The 23,292-nt window shown below is 42.3% G+C and overlaps 3 protein-coding genes across 9 annotated transcripts in view; 2 read left to right on the top strand and 1 right to left on the bottom strand.

Annotated features, from left to right (window-relative positions):
- TACC2 (transforming acidic coiled-coil containing protein 2) overlaps positions 1–7,970 on the bottom strand; it is a 130,841-nt gene extending 122,871 nt beyond the window's left edge. For all 5 annotated transcript variants that reach the window (XM_083866032.1, XM_083866035.1, XM_083866036.1 and 2 more), the window contains exon 1: positions 7,879–7,970. The gene's annotated coding sequence lies outside the window, so the exon portion shown is untranslated. The remainder of the gene's footprint in view (positions 1–7,878) is intronic.
- A 5,121-nt stretch (positions 7,971–13,091) lies between these two features.
- On the top strand, positions 13,092–21,886 carry NSMCE4A (NSE4 homolog A, SMC5-SMC6 complex component; the record flags this gene model as incomplete). Its single annotated transcript, XM_083865921.1, has 11 exons — positions 13,092–13,287; positions 14,467–14,547; positions 15,082–15,212; positions 16,191–16,333; positions 16,698–16,797; positions 18,428–18,518; positions 19,009–19,103; positions 19,849–19,897; positions 20,544–20,635; positions 21,157–21,249; positions 21,754–21,886. The coding sequence occupies 10 exons, from the start codon at positions 13,092–13,094 to the stop codon at positions 21,238–21,240; spliced, it is 1,062 nt and encodes a 353-aa protein (XP_083722047.1). The 3' UTR covers positions 21,241–21,249; positions 21,754–21,886.
- Positions 21,887–22,749: 863 nt separating this feature from the next.
- ATE1 (arginyltransferase 1) overlaps positions 22,750–23,292 on the top strand; it is a 66,444-nt gene continuing 65,901 nt past the window's right edge. For 2 of the 3 annotated variants that reach the window (XM_083866475.1, XM_083866474.1), the window contains exon 1: positions 23,017–23,155. In XM_083866475.1, coding sequence (XP_083722601.1) covers positions 23,053–23,155 — 103 coding nt within the window. In that variant the 5' untranslated portion in view covers positions 23,017–23,052. Of the gene's footprint in view, positions 22,840–23,016; positions 23,156–23,292 lie in introns of those variants that run through there. The other variant, XM_083866476.1, reaches the window with a different exon arrangement.

Raw genomic sequence — 23,292 nt, 5'->3', positions numbered from 1 at the left:
CTGGAAGACTTGGGTCTCAGGTAATTTTGTGTTTTATCTGCTAGTCCCATGAGGATGTCATGGCCACCTAAAGGTGCCTAAAATGGTGCTCAATGCCTACATCTGTAGATCTCGATAATCTTTCCCTCATGCACTGAGCATTAAATGTTTTCAGGTCACGTACGTTCCCTTCTGCTGCACTGGTTGCACATCTCAAAGCACCGCACAGGGCTTAGTCCTTAAAAGTGATGCCAAAAGTTCTTAATAAAATATATATGATCCAAATAAGACTATCCAAGTATTGGAACATTTCTCTTTCCAAACCACATTTATACCAGCAGTTTTTCACCAGATTCCATATGCAGCACTTCAGTCTGTGGGGAGGCTGTCGATTCAGACGAAACACAGAGCTCTGTGCACTGGTTCTCTCTCCATGTCCACATGCACATTCCAGCTATGGAGAGCTGGACACAGATTCCTATTTAAGTTCTGAATACCACCACCAGCTAATAGGGCTCAGGAACTATAGGGGAGGCTGACCTACATAGCTCACCTGGTCAATCTGATGCCTTAAGTTTGAGTTTTCATGTTTTTCAGATTCTGTGCTGCCTAGGGGTGCAGTTCTGAGCCTCATATTAAGTGTTAGTAAGCTCTCTTCACAGAGTAAGCAGACAAAACAAATCCTTTTCCTGCTGAATACTAAGGAAAATGAGTACAACTTTCAGGCCCAAAAGCACAAAAAACTGGACTGAAGAGAGAAAACAAGAAGGATGGGACTTCACCATTTGAAGCTGAAATTGGACAATTAAACCCCAATATGCAAATGGACCAAAACTTATAAAAGTGTGAGACCTTGTCGTGCACTTTATGACCATTTTGAGTCCACTTTGGTTGTAGCCCTGGCCAGGCTCTTGCCCTGCCCAAGGTGTACCTTAAAAGCCTTTCAATAAATATCTACTTCATTCTCTTAGCTCTGTCCAGTCTCTGTTTCAGGTCCCAGGGCATCAAATCTGTGCCTATCATTATGCAGGACTGAAAAATATTTTCTTATTATTACTGCTGGCCTTTTATAAACAGCTAATTATGATTTATGAACAATATCTCCTCGACACTTGTATTATGAGACATATATAACTCTGTAAGTCAGGTAAATAGCCAATTTGACAAAGTTTACATGTGTTTTCCCACTCTAAATACAAACAGTCATTCAGGCAAAGTGAGGAATTTCTGTTCCCAAATCTCTCAGCTGAGGCAGGAAGGACGTGCCTCTGACTTGGGGCAAAATTCTGGAAGTAGCAGTGGAAGGTCTGATGTGAGGGGAGGATTTTTAGAACGTGCTCTTTGCTCCTTGAGCTGGTCTGCCTGCTCTGGTGTCCAGTCTCAGCACTGGGAATCGTGGGACACGACTTGGAGAGACAAAAATGCACATTATGTGAGCCAGAGCAGGAAGCAAGATGGGATCAGTTGGCTTAACACATCTAGAGGCACATGTAGGGCCTGGCAAGAATGCAGGATGAATTATTTCTTGCCTCTTTTCAGGTCCTTCCTCCTTCAAATTATTGTTCCTGCTTTCCCTTCTGAGTTTACCTGTTTCTTCCATTCATGCATTCCTTTTTTTTCTCCTCCCTTTCTCCAAGAGGCTCAGTGAAAACACAAGGGACAGCAGAGTTGCCACAGCGACTGGTTTTCTGAGAGCTGATGGGAAGAGGCAGAGCTAAAGCTGCTCAGGGGGGAAAGGGCTCCTTCCTGCTTGTTCTGCTTTAGCTGTGGGGTCTGAACCAGCTGCCAGCAGCAGTCTCTCCCTAACTGTGGATGGCAGCAGTATTTAATCTCCCACTTTGCTGGCCTGAGGTGTGTGTTGACATGTCAGGGTTGGCAGGTTGCAGCTGCTTTCTGGGCTTTGTGCTCACACACCCTCCATGCCCACACAAATATCCCAGGAGAGGAGGACTTGTTCCTGGGCTCCTGGAAAGCCTCCAGCACACAGAGACTCTCCTTGGGCTGAAGGGAGGATGTTTATTGGTTTGGTTTCTGCTGACACAGGTACATAGCCATGTACCACACAGTCACACATATATACACATGCATATATTACATATATATAAATGAAGATATCTTATGCAGATTATATCCTTCATTCTCAGTCAGAGGCCATTTACCCTGAGGCTGTTTTTAATAATTTTGTGATAGCTGTTAGATCACTGAGTGAGAATAAATGAGATAAAGACTCAGCTATTGAATATTTCAGTTGTCAATACTCTTACTCCAGAAATGCTGTGTTCTATCAGTAGTGAGAGCAGGCTGTGAAAATAAATCTCTCAGGAGAGCTGCACATCAAGACAACTTGTTAATAGCCAGACAGGGGTTAGATTTCACATTCTAGTCCAAACAAGTGTACTAGGTTTTTGCAGGACTAACTCTGGGAACTGAGTCACTGACTTCTGAAACTGTAGTCAAGATAGTGCTCATAAGTTGTTTACAAAGATTCCCGAATTTGGATGAAAAAATATTTACTTTGAAACTAAATTTGTTGAGTTTCTTCAGTCCTCTGCACCTTGAAAATAGTTAGATTAAGTAAACACAACACTTAGAGGTACTGTAAACATTTAGTTGCATTACTTGTGCAAGTTCCTCACCGACTCACAAAGCAGGAGAATGCTGCTGACATTTTAGAAAAGCACAAATTGAGGCACAGGGGAGTTGAGTGATCAGGCTGTCAGTATGTTGTGTAATCCTGGGCTAAGCAGGAAAGTACAGCTGGTGTTCAGCACTCAGAAGAATGGTACAGAAGGAAGATGATTACTGGTTTGATTTGGCATTACTGTTGTAAAAGAAGAGATTATATTTTACATATAATATTTCCTGGATTATAGACTTTTCTAAGTATGATCTAACCCTGCACAAAAAGACTCCATCACATTTCAAGGCTAATCAGGACCAAAATGCTTCCTCAGGCTTATTTGTAAGATTAGCCAAGAACAGTTTTGTGCAGAGTAATATCATCCTCAAAGGTATAATAAATAAATTTTAAAAACCCCCAACAGTAAGGCTAAAATAATTTTATGTGCTTTTCTCCAAAGGATAATAATTGCATACTAATAAGAATGCTTCCTTACAAATATTACCATAGTTTCATACCTGTTACCATGTTAAAACTAATGTAATGAATTAATGTTTAGGCAGAATGTAAATTATAAACCTATTTTCCCCAATTCCTTTGATTCAACTAAACAGAATTGCAAAACAAGGTTGAGAGTAGTCAGTTACAGCCAGTCTTCCATGTATTTATGATGACCTGGAGACAACAAATGGTGCCTGAACTGCATTATCCCCCTCTAGACTGTGTTTGATGTTTGCCTTTGTGGCAGGGGCTTTTTTAGAAGATGATCTAATGCTGTGCTGGTGGGAAGTGGTCCTGGTGATCCCTGGTGGTTGGTGGAGATAAAGTTACCTAAGCTGCTCACTGCTGTTACAGATGGCCCAACTCTTCATCCTTCTGACAGACCTAAACCTAATCAGCTTCATCTAATGACAGATTTAAACTCTTGTAACTTATTGCCTTCTCCAGCTAGGTCCCCACTATTTATATTCATGTTCTCATTTTCCACTAATATGAACAATATCCAGTTTCAGAAGTTCACTCTTAATTTGCAGGTGTATTTTTTCATTGGCATTTCATCATCAGTAAGGAATACGCTATTTGCAGGCTTTACAGTACCTTAACTCAGTCTCAGTTTTGGTTTGGGGAGGGTTCCCTGGAGACCAGGCTCACAAAATAGTTGTTATAGATCATTATGCACTACACTGGCACTTTTAAGCAGGGATTGTAACATGGAATATAAAAAATTTCTATTTTAAACAGGAAAACATGATAGTGTGTAGACAACTGAGTACCAGTCACTAGTACTAAAACATGGATATTAACCATATTGCAAGTCAGTGGAATGAGCACAAAATAAGGCCTACAATTGTTTGTCCAGTTTAAAGTTCATGTGAATAAAGATTTAGGTTTCTCCTTGTACCCAAAGGTGAGTCTTTTCCTCTTGTTTGAGAAAACTCTTAGAGATTCCTTGGTGAAGTCTTGGGCATCTAGAAAGGAGTAATACTCTCAGAAAAGTATGATAGCCCATAGATTGACTCAAACCTCTTTAAACTTCACATGTAAGAAAAGAATTACCACAAAAGTATATTATGAGACTGTACAATGTATTAGTGCAAAAGGCTCAAGCATAGTTTCTGAAACTCTTGACATATTTTTACCAGTAGAAATGATTCAATAGTGCCATGACTGAAATATTTGTTTTGGCCTGGTGAATCTTCATGCAGGAACTAAATATTGCCTGTAGGACAATTAAGAAATGTTGAGGCTCATTTATTAGAATGCAAGAACATTTCTATGGTCAGTGCTTCTGATATGTTTCACCCCTTGGTGTGAGCATTCTGTGATTTATGAGTCTACCAAAGAAACAGAAAAAACCCCCCCACTTTATGTAGACCGTGAATTTAAACCTCCTGCCCCTTGTATCATGCAGAGATTTTCATATGGGTTCAATAAAACTGTGCAATGCTCCAAAAGTGTGGCTAAAATCAGGTCTTCCTCATCAAGAAAGTGGTTAAGTATAATTTTCAGTTTACAGTTGCAAGTTCCATGGAAACTGTGAGTAACAGGCAATGTAAAAACTAGGCATGCAACTTATCACACCAGATAATAATAATTACCCTATTTTCAATAGTATCAATATGCTGCAAATAGAAAACACAGACACAAAAATCTAGGCAGCAGATCACACTGCTGTTAGAACTGACAGCTTTGCATACTGGAGCACACACATCCCCCTGAAGTGCTGGAGAATTTGTGCTAAAAACACACATTAAAATCCAGGCAGATAAGGTCAAACCCTGCAGATTTATGAAGCTGTGCTGTAAAAACTGGGATTTTGATACTCACAAACAGCTTCTTTGTACTTCCCCCCCTTCCCTTACTGCAGCATTTGTGTTTCTGGCTTTAACCAGGAGTTGCTCACGATGTCAGTTTGTCAACATCAAAAATTGTTTGTGCTTCAGAAGATCTAGAAGGATCCTCTCTGCCTTTTTTTGGAGGGTTTGTGAAGACCTGACAGTGAATCTTCAGTGCACAGAAATGGTGCTGTTTGGCTGACACTTCCCAGCATCACAGAAAACAGAGCTGGGGAACAAATCCTGCCCTATTTTAGTATCTTCCCAAAAGAGGTATTTTTTTACAGGTCTGCTGGATGAAACACATTTTGGGAATGGAACAAAATATTCTGAAATAATATTTACCAAAGAATTCCTTTGTCTCAGTCGGTCAATTCCTCAGATCTATTCTGCAGAAACATCTATGATGTTGGTTCACTGATAAAGTTTTCTGGTTTACTTCATTGTTTCTAGGGAGATTATCTCACCATCCTGCTTTCTTACAATTCTACTGGTCTTGTTCCCTTCTAAAATATCCCTGTAGAAAATATGGCAGCTGTTCATATCAAAACAAAAATAATAGCACTATATTAATCACATTATGTTTTGGTAGCAAGAAAAAAACTGTTTTCACCCAGTCAGGTTGCCATGAACCAGCAAATCTTTTCTGATTACTTATACTCAGAAAAGCAGATTTCATTTAGGTAATAAAATAAATCATTCTTACCTTTTATTTATGCACAGACCCATTAAAGTCCTACAAAACTCCCCGCAGCACACTACTGTTTACACATGAAGCAAACAAATACAAACATCTGAATCCATTTGTAAGGACTCAGAGCTGGCTGAAGCTTGGGTTTGCTCAAGAATAAAGAGAACTGGCTGGATCTTTTGCTTGCTGAGAAACCAGAGAAGTAAATGAGTCTGTCAAGTCCTAACTAGCATTTAATGACAAATTTAATTTGGCAAGAATATATAGTTCAGTATTTTGTCAAGCTTGCTGAGGCTTGTATATTCTGTATATGGATCTTGACCAACTGCTGTATTTTCATAGGATCCTGCATTAAAGAGCTTCTAATGAAAACATACGAAACTTAAATCAAACTTTGTTTCACCATGTGATTTCTAGAACACAGTACTTAAAAAGGATTATGTCAAGAAAAATAAAAACTATAATCTCTGATGGCTCAACTCTTATCCTGGCTGTCAGCAGGGCAGCTCTTCAAACCATTAGTTTCTGCAATTAAATGTGGAATCAATTAAATGCACTTAAGCCATTCATTTAGCATTAAGCCTAGATCATAGAAGTAGGGAAAAATGTTACTCTTTTCAAACTTGTTATGGACTTTACTGGTAAAACCCCAACTTTAATGTAACTTAGATCAGCTTAGAATGGCTTTTCCCCAGACTAGTTTGCTTCCCACAGACTGTTCAAATGCTTGATGGAAATACTAACTAGGCAATTCATGCATGAGCAAAGTGCCTACTGATCTCCTTAGGCCAGGGGACCCAAGCCTGTCATTGTCACAGGGCTCTGCCTTAGAGAAGGAAAAATGACTGCATGTGATGCAGATGCAGATGTAGGTTAATTAAAACTAAGCCAACGAGGATTAGATCATCTACCCCTAGGCCTATCTGACTTTTCTGGTCAACTACCAGCACTTTTTCCTGTCCAAAATCCTTATAAAATAAGATTTATAGAGTACATGTATTAGCATTGAATTAAACTTTGAATCCATAATGAAAACATTTTGACATGAAGGGATGGAATTTTTTTAACTCCTATATGTATATTACAGGTTTCTAATCCATCATTTTGGGCTGTGTAAAGGGAAAAAAGTCTACTCCTAGGTAGTTAGCAGCTTGATCCTGAACAGTTGAATCACAAGGACAAGCTAAAAACACTCTATTTTTAAGGTAAGATCAGATTTTTGTGGGAAATATCTGCTTTATAATACAGATAGAAGCATGCCTGCCCTTGTCATCCTGTGCCAGTTGATAAGATTGTTAGTTTTGTCTGATGATAAACACATTTTTTTAAACTTAGAAAACAGTTTCCAAAACATGACGATAATATAAACCCTAAAATAATAGTTCAATAATAAAATCCAGAAATAACTGAAGTGACCACAAACTTACACATTGACAACAGACTTCAATATCATGTCATCAATGTTAAAAAGCTCAGTAACAATCAAATTTTTGCTAATCTTATTTTGATTTAATTGGTTCTCCTAATGGGTAAGACTGGAAGTGACTTCACCTACCTGAAGATCTGTAAGTTTCGGGTCACCAGAGGCCATATTGTACCTACAGCTGCTCAGTGCTGTGTTTTCGGGAAACAAACTTTGCTATGCATGAAAGACACAACATTGTAGACAGTTCCCACTTATGAACATCACCAAACATCTGCATAATCTGTCTAGTGAGCAGCCAGCCCATTTCATCCCTGAAATTCTGCATGAGAAACACACATTCTTGTTGTTACATGGCAACTTCAAAACAAGCAATCCTTACTGACACAAACCCTTAGAACTGTTTCTGAAAAAAAAAAAAAAAAAGGAAAAGAAAAGAAAAAAAAGAGCAAGTGGAAGAGAGCCACATTTAACAGCTCCAGCATTTGCAAATAGTTATGACAGTCTGTAATGTTGTAACTTGTTTTTAAAACAGCTATTTTAGGACATGCACATTTAATGATCAGTCTCTTGGTCTTAGATACTGACTAAACAAGACATCATCCTGTAGACACACTATATAGGGTATGGGATTGTAAAACAAGTTATACAAGAGATCATGAAACTATAGAACCTCAAAGGAGACACTTTTTTTCTGGTACAGAGAAAAATAATTCTTTTACTTGTCAGACACTCCCTTTGCCTTTTTGTAACATCTAAAACATAATTAGTAAACTGTTTTTGAGTCTAGACATTTTAAAATGTAAAGAACTCATAAAAAATTACTTACCCAATTTTCCTCTAGACTAAAAATGAAAATGCACCACTCTGTCCCTGATTTTTATAACCTTCTGCACTCCTTCCCTCCTAGCTGGTGTGTGGATCCCCTTTCTCCCTGGATCACATGAAAGTGTTCTATTAATGTGAATTGGCTGATGTTTGAGAACACTATGCTGGAGAGCTATGAAGTGTAAGGAATCTGACCCAGGGAGCTGTGGGGCTATGACACATCAGTTCTTCACAGGAATTCTCAGTTGCTGGATGGGAATGACACAGGACAGGTCCTGTACCCCGGGTGCAGCACGTTGACACTGTGGTTGCTGTTGTTGGGATATGGATTGCTTAAGGCAGGGACACAAGTTCCACGTCAAACCAATGAAACTGCAATTTTACCCTCTGACTTTTTACTGCAGGACTGTAACATCCACATATCAGGCTGTCCCTTTCACCTGACCTGGCAAAGCAAAGGTTGGGAAAATGGATCAGTTTAGCACGTGACAAATGTAAATAACAACAGCACTGCTGAAAGTGACAGCTGCCTCCAGGAAACCACTGCTAGTCAACACTGCTCTGTGGAGCTCTGGTTCCTGCCTGAGATGTTTTGGTTTTCTGAAATTCTTTTCCCAGAGAGTTTTCTGTAAACAAGAAAGGTGTTTTTATAACCATATTACGTTTACATTCTTTTCCCTAGGAGGGACTTCTTCTTGATGTCCCTCTGGTCTCACCAATGTGATTGAAGAGGTTTGTCTTTGTTTCACCAATCCAATTGGCCTGTGTAAAATAGTATATAAAAGAGACACATCCCAAAAGTAAAAAAGTTGTTTTCAACTTTCTAAAGTTGGAGTCTTGTATCGTTGTAGTGTACAACAGTGTCAGCTCTGTATGTTTCCTAAGGAATGAATGCCTTGCTGGAGCTCAGGATGAACATTCAAAGCCAGGAATGCTAGCAGATTACCTGGCAGGATGGAGAGAAGGAAAAAGAAATATTCTGCCTCTGCTGCATTCTCCATCCCTTTGTCTGTGCTCAAAATTTTCTCTTGCCCACACAGGCAGAGAAGAGGGAAAATTGTCTCTTCCCACATGGGATGAGATGGAGCTTTCAGCCACTGCTTCGAATGGAGTGGTTGGAGTTAGAGTGTTCCATGTGTGAGCCTTTCAGGGAACCAAGCCATGTCACTTCAGCAGAGTTCTCTTAACCATAAACCCCCAAAGCACGTGTCACTGCAATAGGAAACCCACACCAATCACAGAAATGTCTTTTAAGTAGAGCATGTTTTCACTTACATTGTACTTTTGGAAAATCCTCCCTTGGAAAACACAGTTCCAGAAAGGAAAAAGCCATTGATTTCCTAATAGGTTGTGAGTTACACATAAATATAAATATAAATACGCATAAATACATTTATACACATAAAAATATATATATATAAATATAAATGTAAATATATCCACATCAGCACAAGATATGAAGAAATGGTTGCTGGGATGGGATTAAACCTATCACAGAAGTGCTTAGGCTTTAAGTCAGTTGTTTGCATAGCATTGGCAAAGTCTAAGAGGTGATAATTTCTAGAGGCTGCTATAAGAAATAGTGAATTTATGAATTTTCTGTTAATACAGAAATTATTACCATATTAAATTTTTTATGTCAAAAAATTTGCCATGCAGTTATGCAGAATATGTGCACAAATACTTAGAACATTAAATGGCTCTCTGCTTTTGCAGAAATCTGACATTGTTCTGCATTTGCTTTTAATTTGTTTGTTCCTCCATTCAAGATGTGCTGGATGGACCACCAAGGCTGTAGCTGTCTGGCCATTCTCCACTCTGAGGCACCACTGATATATTTCCTACCCCTTCTTGCAAAAAATTTATTTTATTTTATTTTATTTTATTTTATTTTATTTTATTTTTCTACATTGCTGTTTGAATGTAGGGAAAAAGTGGAAGGTTTTCAGCATTTTGGCCTCCAGCAACATGACATCCACATGTTGTTGTTGTAGCAACCTGGTGTCAGTCTTTCACTTAATGAAACCTTCCAAATCCTTAAAAAGAAAGGGTTTCTGGTGCCAGTGAGGGTTTGATGCCACCAGGATTTTTTTCCTTTTTCCTTGATATCCCACCAAATTTGGCTCCTTTTTTTTTTTTTTTTTTTTTTTTTTTAAAGGAGTTCTAATAATAATTGTTCTTTCATATTTCTCTGAAAATACCTTCTTAGACTGGCACAATGTGTGTGGTGATGTGATGGGCTGTAACCTAATCCACACTGCTGAGGTAATAGCTGGTGCCAGATTTTCACTTCCCAGAGGATTATCTGTAAATACAGAAATAAAAGCTGCTGCAAGAACCAAGTATACTAACTCACACTTCTGCATCACTAAAACAATTGTTTTTATATTAGCTACACTCATTAAGAGTTTCCCCTCATCTGTGTTTGCTTGCAGAGCTGGCAGCTGAATGCCAAATATCTCAGATGTTTTATTTCTGATGTTTTCAATTAGTCCAGGCCCCATTTCAGATACCAGGATTAACTTTATATCAGGAACAGCCATCACTGGGCAACAGGTCCTGTGTTGCCATGTTTTTAGACAACTAATTTCTTGCTTTATCTCTTCATCCTGAACAGGAGCATTTATTTTGGTGTATTCAAGGGAAATGCAAAAAGGTTTATGTTTTAAAATCATAAGGAACACCCCCTGGGCAGTGACTAAAAGGTCTCATTTAAAGACAAATCTTTTTCCATTAATGCCTGGGAAGATCTGCTAGCAAATCAGGGATATTCACATCAGGAGGCAAATTTCCAGAACTGGACAAGTGATTAGATTTGATAGTAAATGAAACAGTGGTAAATCCACATTTGAAGGGCTCTAGATAAGAGCACTGGCGTGCTGGGCAATTCCCAAGAGGAGATGCACTGGGAATCCCTCTTGTAATTCACTGCTCAGCACTATAAAAACCACATTATTGCTCAGTATTTGGTGACAATGGAAACTGACTTTTGCTTGCTGAAATACAGCACATGTATGATCATGGTATATACAAATTGTACAACATTAGGAATTAAGAGTTCAGCTGGAGATCTGCTGCTAAATGCCAGAAACTCTACATTCATTTCTGCACCCTGAGAGAAGCAAAAGATGGAATGGTGAAATCTGCACACAGTGAAACTCTCCTATTAGATCTGAAATGTCTATTTTAGGATTGCTCTATGTGAGTCTTCTCACTTCCATGAGAATAAGGCTTTATGTATATACATGGATGAGAATTGAATGAACATCAGACAAAAAATAGTCTTGGCACGTAAAGACAACTGGAAAATCTTGCAGTCAACTGCACGTAGGACATTTTCTTCACTTACCATTTTCACTGTTGACAGTAACAATTGACACAGATACACAATAATCGCTAGGAAAGCAGAGATCTGGACAAGCAGAACTCTCAAAACAAAAATGCAGGGCAATGTCTTGAAATACTGTGTAATGTTGAGTTCCTATTAAGTATAGTGAGATGACAGTAAAAAATTCTAACTGGCATTTGCTAAGCCTGTATTTGCATCCTGAATCTTTTTTACCATGTGTTTGTGTGCTGCAGTGTACAATGGGCCCCAGTTCTTGTTTGGATCCTCTCTCGAGCCTTTCTGTGTCAGCATCCCAAAGCAAATTACTCACATTGAATTTGCAATGCAAATTTGACAGCACTCTACAAGTCACACAAAGAATAGAAAATTGTTCAAGAATTCAAATATAATTTATTAATGTTCAGCTGAAGTATTGCATATTTTAAGCATGTATTTTGAAAGGTAGCTTGTGCATGGTTGCAGTCTGTAGCCCAGCTGAAGTACTGGTTTGGGGAAACTGAAGCAGATCTGTGTCTATACACTGAGTCAAGCTCATCTATGGAGATGTTTAAGGAAATACTCACAAAAATCCCTTAAAACCCCCACACAATAATTAGAACAACATAATAATATTAATCAACAACGGAGGGCTGAGTGCTATGATTTATATTTTGCAGGGACCAGCAGGACCAGGAAAGTGATAACGCCCCTGCCCTCAGCATTGGTGAGGCCACAGCTCAAGTGGTGCATTCACTGTTGGGCCCTTCAGTATAAAAAGGACATTGAGGTGCTGGAGAGTTTCCGGAGAACTCTCCTGAGGGGTGGCTGAGGGAGCTGGGGGTTGTTAGTCCCAAGGAAAGGATGCTCAGGGGGCCTTCATTGCTGTGCCCATCACTGACTCGGAGGGTGCAGGGAGCTGGGACGGGTCCCTGCTGGGCCTGCACTGAGACCACCAGAGGAAACGGCTTGAAGCTCAGACAGAGGACATTGGGATTGGATGTCAGATTTTTTTTTTTTTTTTTTTTTTTTTTTTTTTTTTTAAATTTTTTTTTCCCACTGTTTAGGTCCTTAGGCGTTAGGAACAGGTTCCCAGGGAGGCGGTGGAGTCACCCTCCCTGCAGGTGCTCAGGCGGAGCCGGCGGTGCGGTGTAGGGGTTACAGTGACAGGGCTGGGCGGACAGTTGCACCGGACCATCTTGAAGGTCGCTTCCAACCCTGACAATTCCACGATTCCAACTAGATGGTCTTTAAAGTCCCTTCCAACCCCCACCGTTCTATGTCCCTATAATTTATTTCATTCGCCAGAGCACAGATCCCTGCTCAGTGACTCACGCGGGCATTTTGGCGGACACACCATGCCCTGGAGGCGCCGGGCCAAGCGCAGCGCGCCTTTTTCTCCCCTTTCCCCCGGCTCCCCATGGCTGCCGGCCGCCCCCGCCTCCCTCCTGGCGGTGTCCGGGCCCGCAGCGCCCTCCCGAGGCGGCCCCGCCCGCGCCGGGCTCCGCGCCCCGCCGGCCGCCCCTCAGCGCCGGGCCCGGGCAGCCACCCGCGCTTCGCCTGGGAACGCCTTACGAGGGAGGAAGTGAATGTTAGAGGAACGCTGAGAGATCGGTAACCACCCCTGCGGCGAGTCAGAGAGGCCCGGCGCTGTGCTGCCGTGGAACAGACCGCGCAGAACCGGGGCGGAAAACGGCGCCAAGAGGGAGGATCGCGGTCAGAGAGCGCAGCGGCTCAACGAGCACGGCGGTGCCCGCAGCCCGCTCCCCGATCCCCGGGCCCAGTGCGCAGGCTCGGCCCGGTGCGGGCATCCCGGGAAAGCCGCGGCGCTCGGGAGGCGGGCCGAGCCCCCCGGGGAACGGTGACAGCCGCGGCCCCGCGCACCCGCCATGTCGCAGCCCGGCGACAGCGGCGAGTCCTCCCCGGCCTCGCGGGGCCGCCGCTCGCGCCCGCCGCACGCCCAGGAGGAGACGGCGGAGGCGGCGGGCGAGAGGCTCCGGCAGCTGAACATCGGCGAGGGCGACGACAGGGAGCACAACAGGATGATCCGGAGCCAGTATCGGGAGCTCATCTCCAACGTGCAGCGTAAGGAGGCGGCGGGGGAGGCGCCGGGGCTGCGGGCGGAGGGTCCGGGCTGGCGGCCGAGGGGCCTCGGGGATGGCGCCGGTCCGCCCGCCCTGGGCGTGTGGGGAACTGACTGTGCGAGCGCTCCTGGCAGCCCCGGGTTCTCGGCTGCCGGTGCGCTCCTTGGGTTTGTGCTTAGGTCGAAACCGGACTCACAGAAGGCATAGAATCGCAAAATCGTGGATTGGTTGGAAGGGACCTTACGGGTATTCTCGTTCCAACCGTGGCAGGGACACCCTCCACTGCCCCAGGTTGCTCCGAGCCCTGTCCAGCCTGACCGTGGGCTCTTCCAAGGATGGGGCAGGCACAGCTTCTCTGGGCCTCACCACCCTTACAGGGAAAAATTTCTTCCTGATACCTAAACGTGGTCTCCTTCAGTGTGAGCCACTGCCGCTTGTCCTGTGCAAAACCCCTGTCCTGCATCCCCTGGGATAGCGAGGTTACGAGGGATTTAGCTGCACTAAAACACATGTGGTGCCTACATTGTGCCTAAAGCACAGTCGGCTTTAGACCTAGAGATGCAGCAAAATCTTTTAATTTTGCTTTTGAGGTGTCTGAGCTTAAGTTTGAAACTGCAGGTATCATTATGTGCCTGGACCAGAAGGTTATTCTTGGGCCTTTCAAAAAGTGCTGTGTAGTTTTTAGCATCTCTCCAGACAGGTGTGTGAGTCCTTCTCCTATGTGCAATTGAGTGAGTTGTGCTGTTTTCCTCACAAAAATGTGGCCACGGTTGTGTGAGTAGCACTGTCAAGTTCAGCAGCACGTGGGATTTGTTCTTTTGTGAATACTTGATAAATTTATGCAGTTATTTTACAAAAGGCTACAGTGCAGTTTATGGGTGATCCAGGCTGTTTATAGAAGTGATCAAGCATACAGTTTTAGGGGCTGGTTTGTTTCTTTCATGGAAATTTCACTAATTTCCCCAAGTCGAGCCTGTTTTGCCTGTGCGGGAAGTGGTGAGTGATCTCTCCCTTATCTAGACCCATGAGCTTTTTGTTCTGTTTTCTCTCCTTGGCCTAGTTGAGGAGTGATGGACCTCTGGTGGGCACCTGGCCTCCAGTCAGCATCAAACAAGAGCAGTGTTTCTCAGTGCTTCTATGTTTAAGTAATTCAGGATTTCCTTTGTGTCTTTTCCCACAGAAAATCGAGAAGCCATGCTGAATTCCAGAAGCAACAGGCTGACAGAAGCTTTGGAAGAAGCCAATGCACTTTTTGATGGAGGTAAAACAAATTCTGTGGTCTTTAATTGATGTGTTTGGCCAAGAGTGAGGTGATGATGCCTTACAAACAAAAGAGGGCAAGAGTGAAGTTGAGGTCCAAGTACTTAATCAGAATTTTTATATAACTTAAAATAGCTGTGTTAAGTTGAAGATTGCTTGAGTAAGTTGATGTGAGAAAATAAATATCATTGCAGTTTATTTGCTCTTAGAAATAACTCCTTCCTTTATTTGGAACAATGTGTATCAGTAATGCACATAGAAAATATCAGTGTACAGGGTTCTTTTCACTTGGAAAGGTGGAAAAACTGCAGTAGATAAAAAATGTAGTTGTTCAAGATTGTATGTTACTTTTCCATGGTTTGTCTTTTTTTTTTTTTAATGCAGATACCATTATAAGGATTATGTAAGTGTGTCAGAGGTCATTGCAATAAAAGGATTTCCAAAGCACTAAAGCTAGGATAGTCCCTATGTTGACTCTGATAATTCTATTTGTGACAATTTCATGTTAATCACCATAAAATCTTTTCTGTAACAGTTTGCCGTGCACGAGAGGCTGCACTGGATGCCCAGTTTCTGGTTTTAGCATCCAATATAGGAAAGGAGAAGGCCAATGAGTTACACTCAGAGATGTCAGCATTTGACTCAACAGCATTTGCAGAAGACTTGGTAAGTTCCAGGCTCTGAATTTGCCAACATTTCTGCTGGAGGTTTGCCCTGTTCGTTACAGAACCACAAAGCCTCAGATTGTCAAGGAGTATATGGCAGTTCTGGTGGAATTTAATGCTTTTCCTGTTATTTTCTTTGATAAACTTTCTGGTTATTGTTGTTAATTGTCTCAAACTACATATTAAGCACTTGCAGTGGGGGAAATCTAACTTAAAATGCAGACACCTCCCCCATTATTGCGCTGCTGCTGCTTTATCACATATCAGTCAGTTTGTGCTCTTAAGGTCTTCTGCTCTTTTCTCAGTCACTCTTCTGTGGTTTCTCAGCTAAGTAGTTTCTTTATCCTGTCCACTGGTTTCTGTGGTTTTGGATAGAGTTCTTGAGGCCCTGTGTCACTGACATGAAATGGGACTTGAATGCTTTCAGACTGGACAGTTTGTCTCTTTGTACTGTGACCGGGAGAAGAGTCAGATCAGAACAGCTTTTAAGCAGTCTGTTGGCTTTTTTGCTCCTTGAAAATGCTCCCTTTATGTTACAGCAGAACAATAAAGAATCTTGAGTGTTTGCTCAAGTCAATAAAAAACATCAAGTTCAATTTAAAACTTTCCCTGGGTTAGTGTGGACTGGTGGATGCAGGGATAGGCCAGAGAAGTCCTATAATATTTGAGGGGCTGGGCTTCCTGTGAGTACATCGTGTTCAAAAACTCTGAGACATCTGAGCTCTAAAGTGCAATATAAGTAATGTTCTGCTACTTCATACATGACTGAAAATGTGTTGGAATCTAAGCAGTTTTGTTTACCTCTGGCTTTCTTTGGTTGCTGAACACAAGGGTGAATTTGAGTGTTTATCAGGAAAGTCAAAATTCTTAGGCAGTGGTATTAAGTACTAATGTATCAGGCAAACACCACAATACAGTGTTTCACCATTAATTTACCTCTAAGTGAATTTTTATTGCAGCTTTGCTTTTTTTTTTGTAGCTGACCTTCATGGGTATAAATCGCACTGAAGAAACTGATGACTCTGAGGATGATCCAGGTGGTTTTTTACCTGGAGATGCCTGGAAGAGAGTGGGAGAAGAAGCACTCAAGTACTTCAAAAGAGCACCTGTTTTTCACTACATGTAAGTTTCTCCCTGTTTTTCACTACATGTAAGTTTCTTCAAGGAAATAGTGTGTACTGCAGCTCAAGGTAATTGAGCTCCAGTTCAAGGCCTTAACTGATTCTTGTCTTTGATACCCTGGCTTGAATTGAGTTTAATCTGAAATCACAGCAGAGTGTTGACCAAGGTATGAGGCTGTCAACATATTGGAACAGCTTTTGGGGCTGGTTCCTTGCAGAACTCTCTAAATGTGAATGAAGCTTCATCTTTAGGTGTCAGGCATCACTTTGCACTTTCTTGAGGACATCCAGTGCTCAGTATAAAGATTCCTAAGCATACAGTGTAGACCAGATTTGCATGTATGTGTTCTTTGTGTTTTGGTTAGGCTGGGATCTTTCAAGTCTGAGCCTCCTGTACCAAAGCAACGGATTGAGAGGCAGAAAAAAGCCAGCAGAGGAAAAGCAGAACAAGCAATGCCTGCTCAGGTTTGTAAAGTGTTATATTGATTAACCATTTGTACTGGCACAGCTATTACAAATGACAATGAATGTGTAGTATTTGTGGCATCTCACCTGTAAGGGGAAGGGAGCATCCAAGATCCACAGATGCTTGTGCTGTGCTTATCTTCAGGAGCCAGAACAAGGATGTTTGTCCCAGAAAAGTGCTGCCCTACCTTCATATGGGCCTTTCTCCTGTTGTGTGTCACAGTGTGTGATTACCAGCACTCCTTGGTTGTTATTGCCAACAATCCTTGGTTGGCTGTGTCCAGCTGGAGCTGGAGGCACACACATCAGCCCCTCTCCTTCTGAGCTTCTACTAAAGGATTCAGACTCCATTTTTAGGCGTCTTGATTTGTTTTGTGTGGACTGCAATATTTCACTGAGTGGAAGGAAATAGGATTTGCAGACCAATTTCATGTTCAGAAATAGGGTTTACAAACTGATTTTTCAGATGATGAGCTTACTTGTTCTATTGCCTGTTGCTTTGAAAGGAAACAAAAAAGAGACTTCTTTACATTAGCATGGTTTTCATTTTTCTTTAAAGTGTCTAACAGGGTGTGGCATTTGCAATGAAATGTGGTTAATGGCAGCAAGCTAATTAGCTCGCATAACCACTTTCTTGTGCTTTCTGTTTCCTTATTCTTTGTGTCATTCACTGGCAGAAAATCAAAAATCTGGGAAAGAGGTTTACGTGTGAAACTGCAGATACAATTTGTGTTGTTACAGGGAAGCTGAGGCTATGATAATGCCAGGGTATAGAGGCAAATGGTTGATTGTTGCTCTTTAAAAGGCAGCCTACTCTATCCAGATAGTGATGGAAAAGATTTTTTGTAGTTTTTACTGGGAAGAAGAGGAGCTGGAGGGTTTGTGGGTTCTCAATCACCATCTTAATCACCATTAAACTCACAGATTGTAGAACTGTGTAACCCAACTCCTCAGAGCTATTGAAATTCAGTGTACACCTGTACGTGGACTCAAAACATGCAAACCACGGCCTTTTGGATTGATAGTGTAAGATGAGAATTAAAACCTAAACCTCTTCAAGGTTGTATCATGTTTGCATGCAAGGAGAAAAAATCAACTTTTATGTTACACATTCAGAAGAGGCCTATTGGGGTTGGAGAAAGCCTCGAGCTAAAGCCATGGTCAGAAATCCCCCTGGTCAGGATGAGAGAAATCTCACCTGTAAGGCCTCATGGCAGCTCCCTATGTAGATTAGACTAGAAAGTTCTCTGTTCCCTTGTTACCATTGGTTACTTTATGCTGCAATAATTTCCATATTCCTAATCCTTTCTCCCGATGGGCTCCCTGCCCTCAGACTCCGCCTTATCCTACCCTATAGAGGTTACTGTAACCCCCCGGCTCTCACCCTTCTGGTGCGCCCCACACTGAGTTGGGTTTGGTGTTTGTTGTTCTGCTCCTTAATATAGTGGTTCTTTTACAGGTCACCAGATCATGTCTCATTTATATTGTCACCAAAGGGAAATAGGGCACCTAAAATCGTGTGGTGACATCCGGCCTTCCTATCTGGGCCTGGGCTGTCACAGAGGCCCTTTGCATATTCTGGTATTTCAACAAGAGTTATTTGAGGTGAATCTCTGTTTCTTTTCCCCAGTTAAAAAAAATGGAGGAGTCTCATCAAGAAGCTACAGAAAAAGAAGTAGAGAGGATCTTGAGAATACTGCAGACTCATTTTGAGAATGATCGTAAGTATGATTAAATTAAGCATTAACTGGAGAAAATGTATATTCTGTGTCTTCTACAGTTGGGAGTGGTAAAACTACAGAGACAAAATGAGGTGAAATCTGCAAGTAGAAATCCCTGTTGAAGCACATATACCAACAATGTATTTTTTATGAACACTAATCAGCTGCTGTTTGACTGCAAAGTAAATGTAAATCCTCTCTCCTGATTAAAGGCTGCCATTTGTAGATGGCAGTCAAGTAGTCAAATAAATGGATCTTTGTGGGGGGAAAGGTGAAAGAAAATAATATACTTTATAGAACATAGGGTTTTTGCAGGCAACTGGGAGTTCAGCATTGTAACTGAATTGACAAACATCCCTTTAGCTTTTGAAAAGTGTATTGGCTCTCTTAAGTTTTACTCTCTTAAGTGTTTACATCTGTTAGCTCTGCGTATACCACTTTTTTGTTTGTTTGTCTGTTTATTTTAACAAAGCCATTTTTGCATCCCCAGCTAATACACCCATTTCCTTCTTTGATTTTGTCATTGATCCGAACTCGTTTGCACGCACTGTGGAAAACATGTTTCATGTGTCCTTCCTTATCAGGGTAAGGTGTGACATCTTTTTAAAATATCACTTTAGAAATACTGACCTTTTTTTTTTTTTTTCTGGCTTTGATACTGAAGAATTAGGATTTAAATGTGAGGAATACTAATTTATTTTCCATAAACAGTCTGTGATATTTTGGTAATTGAATGAAAAAGGAAACAGAGTTGACTGACTTTCTTTTTTTGTACTGCAATCAGTTTACCAACAAAGTCAATATGTTTATCAAAAAAGATTCTGGCTCACATTTTAGATATAGGAAAGTTCTCATAGAGTATAGAAGAGTTACTGAGGCTGTAGAAAACTATGTTAATGCAAGGTGTTATATTCCTTTGGAATCCATGGATTTGCACTTCAAAACTATGCTTAATTTGTCTAATAAATAAAATTAATTCTGGAAAAGAAGAAAAATGCCAAGGGTATTTTGACTAATTCAGGTTTTCTATTGAATAGAAATGTTACTATGAAGGGTTAGCTGAAGTATATTTAGAGAATAATAACAATTTTAATTGTTATTTAAACAAAACTTTTGTTATTCAGCAGTTACACTCTGTGCAATATGGGCTGCCTTTATTCATAAGTGCAGTATTAAGCTATTTTTTCTCTAATATGGTATGCCAGTGAAGATTCTTTTCAATATATGTACCTGTTCATGATTATGTAATAAGTAAAAAAATGAAATTTCAGTGCATTATCCTAACTGGAAAGTTCTAAGTTATGAAACTTTAAATCTCACTGTTGTTTAGGATGGTCTTGCAAGAATAAAGTTGGATGAAGATGAGTTGCCAGTAATAGGTAAAATCTAACTTTAAAATACTCAAATTGGTTTTTGTAACAACATTACATGTTACCTGTTCGCAAAGTTTTGGGTATATTTTTAACTGGGGATATGCAGTGAATGTAACTGAAGGCAGGAAGAGATTTATGAGAAGCTGAAAAGATTGAGTCTTTTATCATTGTATGGAAAAAGGCCATTATGCTTATACAAATTAATTCTATTACTAGAAATCAAAGGTTGTTACCTTCAAGTTATATTTTTGCTAATAAGTACATGAACATTGTTACACTTGGCTAAAGAAAAGTATTTTTGGGTGTAAGAACTTTCTTGTCTCAGAGTTGGGAACTGCTGCAGCTTCAAAACAGTTGGAAGGGAAATGCCATTCTTCTTATGAAGTTGGCTTTCATTCTCACAGGATCAGTGGGGTTAATACTTTCATGGGATTTTGTAAGGAATTAAGTATTTAATCCTTCTGTAAAAAGTGCCTAGATTTTTAAAGACGTGAGACTAAGGAAGTATCTCCAGCAGTACATGGTACAGGCTGCTGATAGAGACTAACTGTGTGGAATGTGTGGGATTGATGTGATTTTTGGGGAACTTTTGTGTTCCTAATGGAAACCGACTTTACAAGTGTAAATCCTGAAGATGCTGTGTTTTGGTCAGAGCCCACAAAACCCAGTGGGGCAGGGGAGGAGGACAACAGGGCTGGAGCACGGAACCAGGTCATCATCAGGCTGGACCAGAGAGAATGGAAGGTACCACTCAATACCTTGGAGCAGCTCTGTTTTACTGAAGCCTCTGAGAGCTGTGTGTTACCTGCTCTGGGGAGGGCAGGAGTTCTGTGCACAGTAACACTGCATTTGACATTATGGATGCCAGAACACACATCTAAGGGATGTTTGTAGCTGCAAGAAAATTGAGAATTGGGGAGTGATTCCATCTTTGATTCCTGAAGTGCTTTTAAGCTGTGCACTGACTTGTCTTGACTGTTTTACACAAGGATTGGGGAAATATGGAATCTGTTTCTTCCCTTCTCTATAAGACTTGTTTCTGGAGAAGTTCTGCATGCAATTTCCTCACTGTAATAAATCTTAGAGAAAAAAGCAGTTTTGAGCACACATACAGCTCTTTCCTTTTGTCCTTCACTCAGAATGTGCAGGAGAAATGTAGCAATTTCAAATAGTGCTTTAGTATCAGAAACTTTGTTGCTTTCTTGGTGGTAATTAAATTGAAATAGTTCAACTCTGCTGACTGACACCTTTCTGTCATCAACCAGGACATCATAGAAACATTTGAGATCACAGAAGCCATGATTCCCCCTCTTTCTCAGAGCCCTGAAGAGGAAACAGAGCTAGAGTAAACTATTCAAGTAAGTTCTTTTAACAAATCCAACTTGGTGAATTCCTTATGCACGTGGAATAACTGCAGGGAAACTGTGGGTAACTTCCAAATGCAGAGGAACTGTAAGCAGGGTGACACTAATGTCTAGAATTACTGTGTTCTTGTCCTCTTCATGAAACAATATGTAATCTAGCGTTGTATGCAATGATTAACTGGGAAAAAAACCCCTTTATTTTTGAGTTTGATGGTCAGTTAACTGATGAGTTATTTTTTGCAACTCTGTAGCCAGAATGCAGTGTTGGAAAGAATCACAGCTTAGTTTTTCTGTTTGGTTTCTTAACTTCCTGACAGCTGATGTTGTTACTAAAGTAGTCTGAAAAAGGACTTAGAGGGAATGAGGCAGTTTTCCCTTCTCCTTCTGTAAAATTCTTCCAGTGATAGACTGAAGTCCTCACTGTCACAGTTGTTTGGTCAGTTCCAGACCTTAATGCATATTGTCTTACTGTCTTTTGTTTTTTTTCTTCCCCCGTAGGTGCCTTAAAGAAAATACCTCAAAACATTTGTTGCAACAGTTGTTTTATACGCCTGTACTATTAAATGTTATATGTTGTATATGTTTATATGTATATGTTGTTAAAAAAAATAAATTTATTTTTTCTGGAATATCTCAATGCTTTATATGAGCTGTTTTCTTTAGAACCATGGAATGGGTTTGGTCAGAAGGGACCTTAAATATCCAGTTGCACCCCCTGCCATGGCAGGGACACCTCCCACTGTCCCAGGGTGCTGCAAGCCCCAATGTCCAACCTGGCCTTGGGCACTGCCAGGGATCCAGGGGCAGCACAGCTGCTCTGGGCACCCTGAGGAAGTTTAGACTTGTGACAAAGTTATTTATATATTACAGCTCAGTTTCTGTTCATAGAAAGTTTACTGGCACTCATGAACTTAGTAAAAAGCAAACATTTTGTCCCTTCTTTCCTCCCTTGTCTCACCCCAGCAGCAGCAAGTGGAGTTCCCATGGTTAAACATCTCTGCTGGGATAATCTTGCTATCCTACATGATTTTGGGTGCTGCCGGGGAATTGATAGTGCCCTGCTGTTCTTCCTCTTCTGGAAATAAAGGGTTGAGTTTGGAAATTCTACAGCTAGTAGTTCCCCTTTCCGTTATTCCAAACTCCTCCTGTATTTGTTGGGTAACTTGGGCATTGGGCAGGCCAGCTCTATGGGGCCACAACATTATTTTATTAAGAGTCCATGAAGTCTTGTTCCATTTTCAGAAAAGGCTCTGTGGAAGAGCTCAGATTTCTTCCATCCTTTTATCCCGGTGTAGCAGCTGAGGAGGTACACAGGGTCCATGCCCCCTGGAGGGCCAGTGTGTGGGCTGAGCTGCTCTCAGGCCGTGAGGGTGTGCGGGGACACGGTGGATGGAGGAGCGGCAGCGGCGGCAGCGATGCTTCATCGCCGATCCGCTCGCGGGGGAGGCTGGGCCGGGCACGGCGGCGGGCGGGGACGCTGCGGGGCCGCCGGCGCCATGCCCGCCGCCGTGGTGGAGTACAAGGGATGGAAAGAGGGCTACGGCTGCGGCTACTGCGGCGCGGCGCGGGGCAAGGTGTCCGCTGGTGAGCGGGGCCGGGCCGGGCCGGACGGGTCAGGGCGCGGGGCTCCTCGGGCTCCTCGGGCGGCGCCAGCCCCGCCGCGCTGCCCGTGCGAAACATGGCGGCGCCGCCGCTTCCTGTGCGCGCCGCCCGCGCGCCGCCCGCGGCAAAGATGGCGGCGGGCGCCGCTTCCGGGCGGCCCGGGGCGCTGACCTGAGGCGGGCGGGCACCGCGGGGATGGCGGCGGGCGGCGCCTCCCCGAGCATCGTCGAGTTCTTCGGCGGGGAGGATGGCTACCGCTGCGGCTACTGCAGGAGTGACACCGGCAACCTCTCGCACGGTGCGGGCGGGGCGGGCCGGGAGCGGAGCCGCGGCCGGGCCGTCCCGGGCTGGCCGAGGAGCGGCGGCTGCGGGCGCGGGGCCGGGGAGGGCGGCGGGCGGCGGGGACAGAGGATGGCTCGGCAGCTGTCCCGAGCC

This window comes from Zosterops lateralis, assembly GCF_965231275.1.
Source record: "Zosterops lateralis genome assembly, chromosome: 8".
Classification (NCBI taxonomy): Eukaryota; Metazoa; Chordata; class Aves; order Passeriformes; family Zosteropidae; genus Zosterops; species Zosterops lateralis.
The sequence above is the reverse complement of the archived record's forward strand: the minus strand, read 5'-3'. Positions and strand labels throughout refer to the sequence as shown.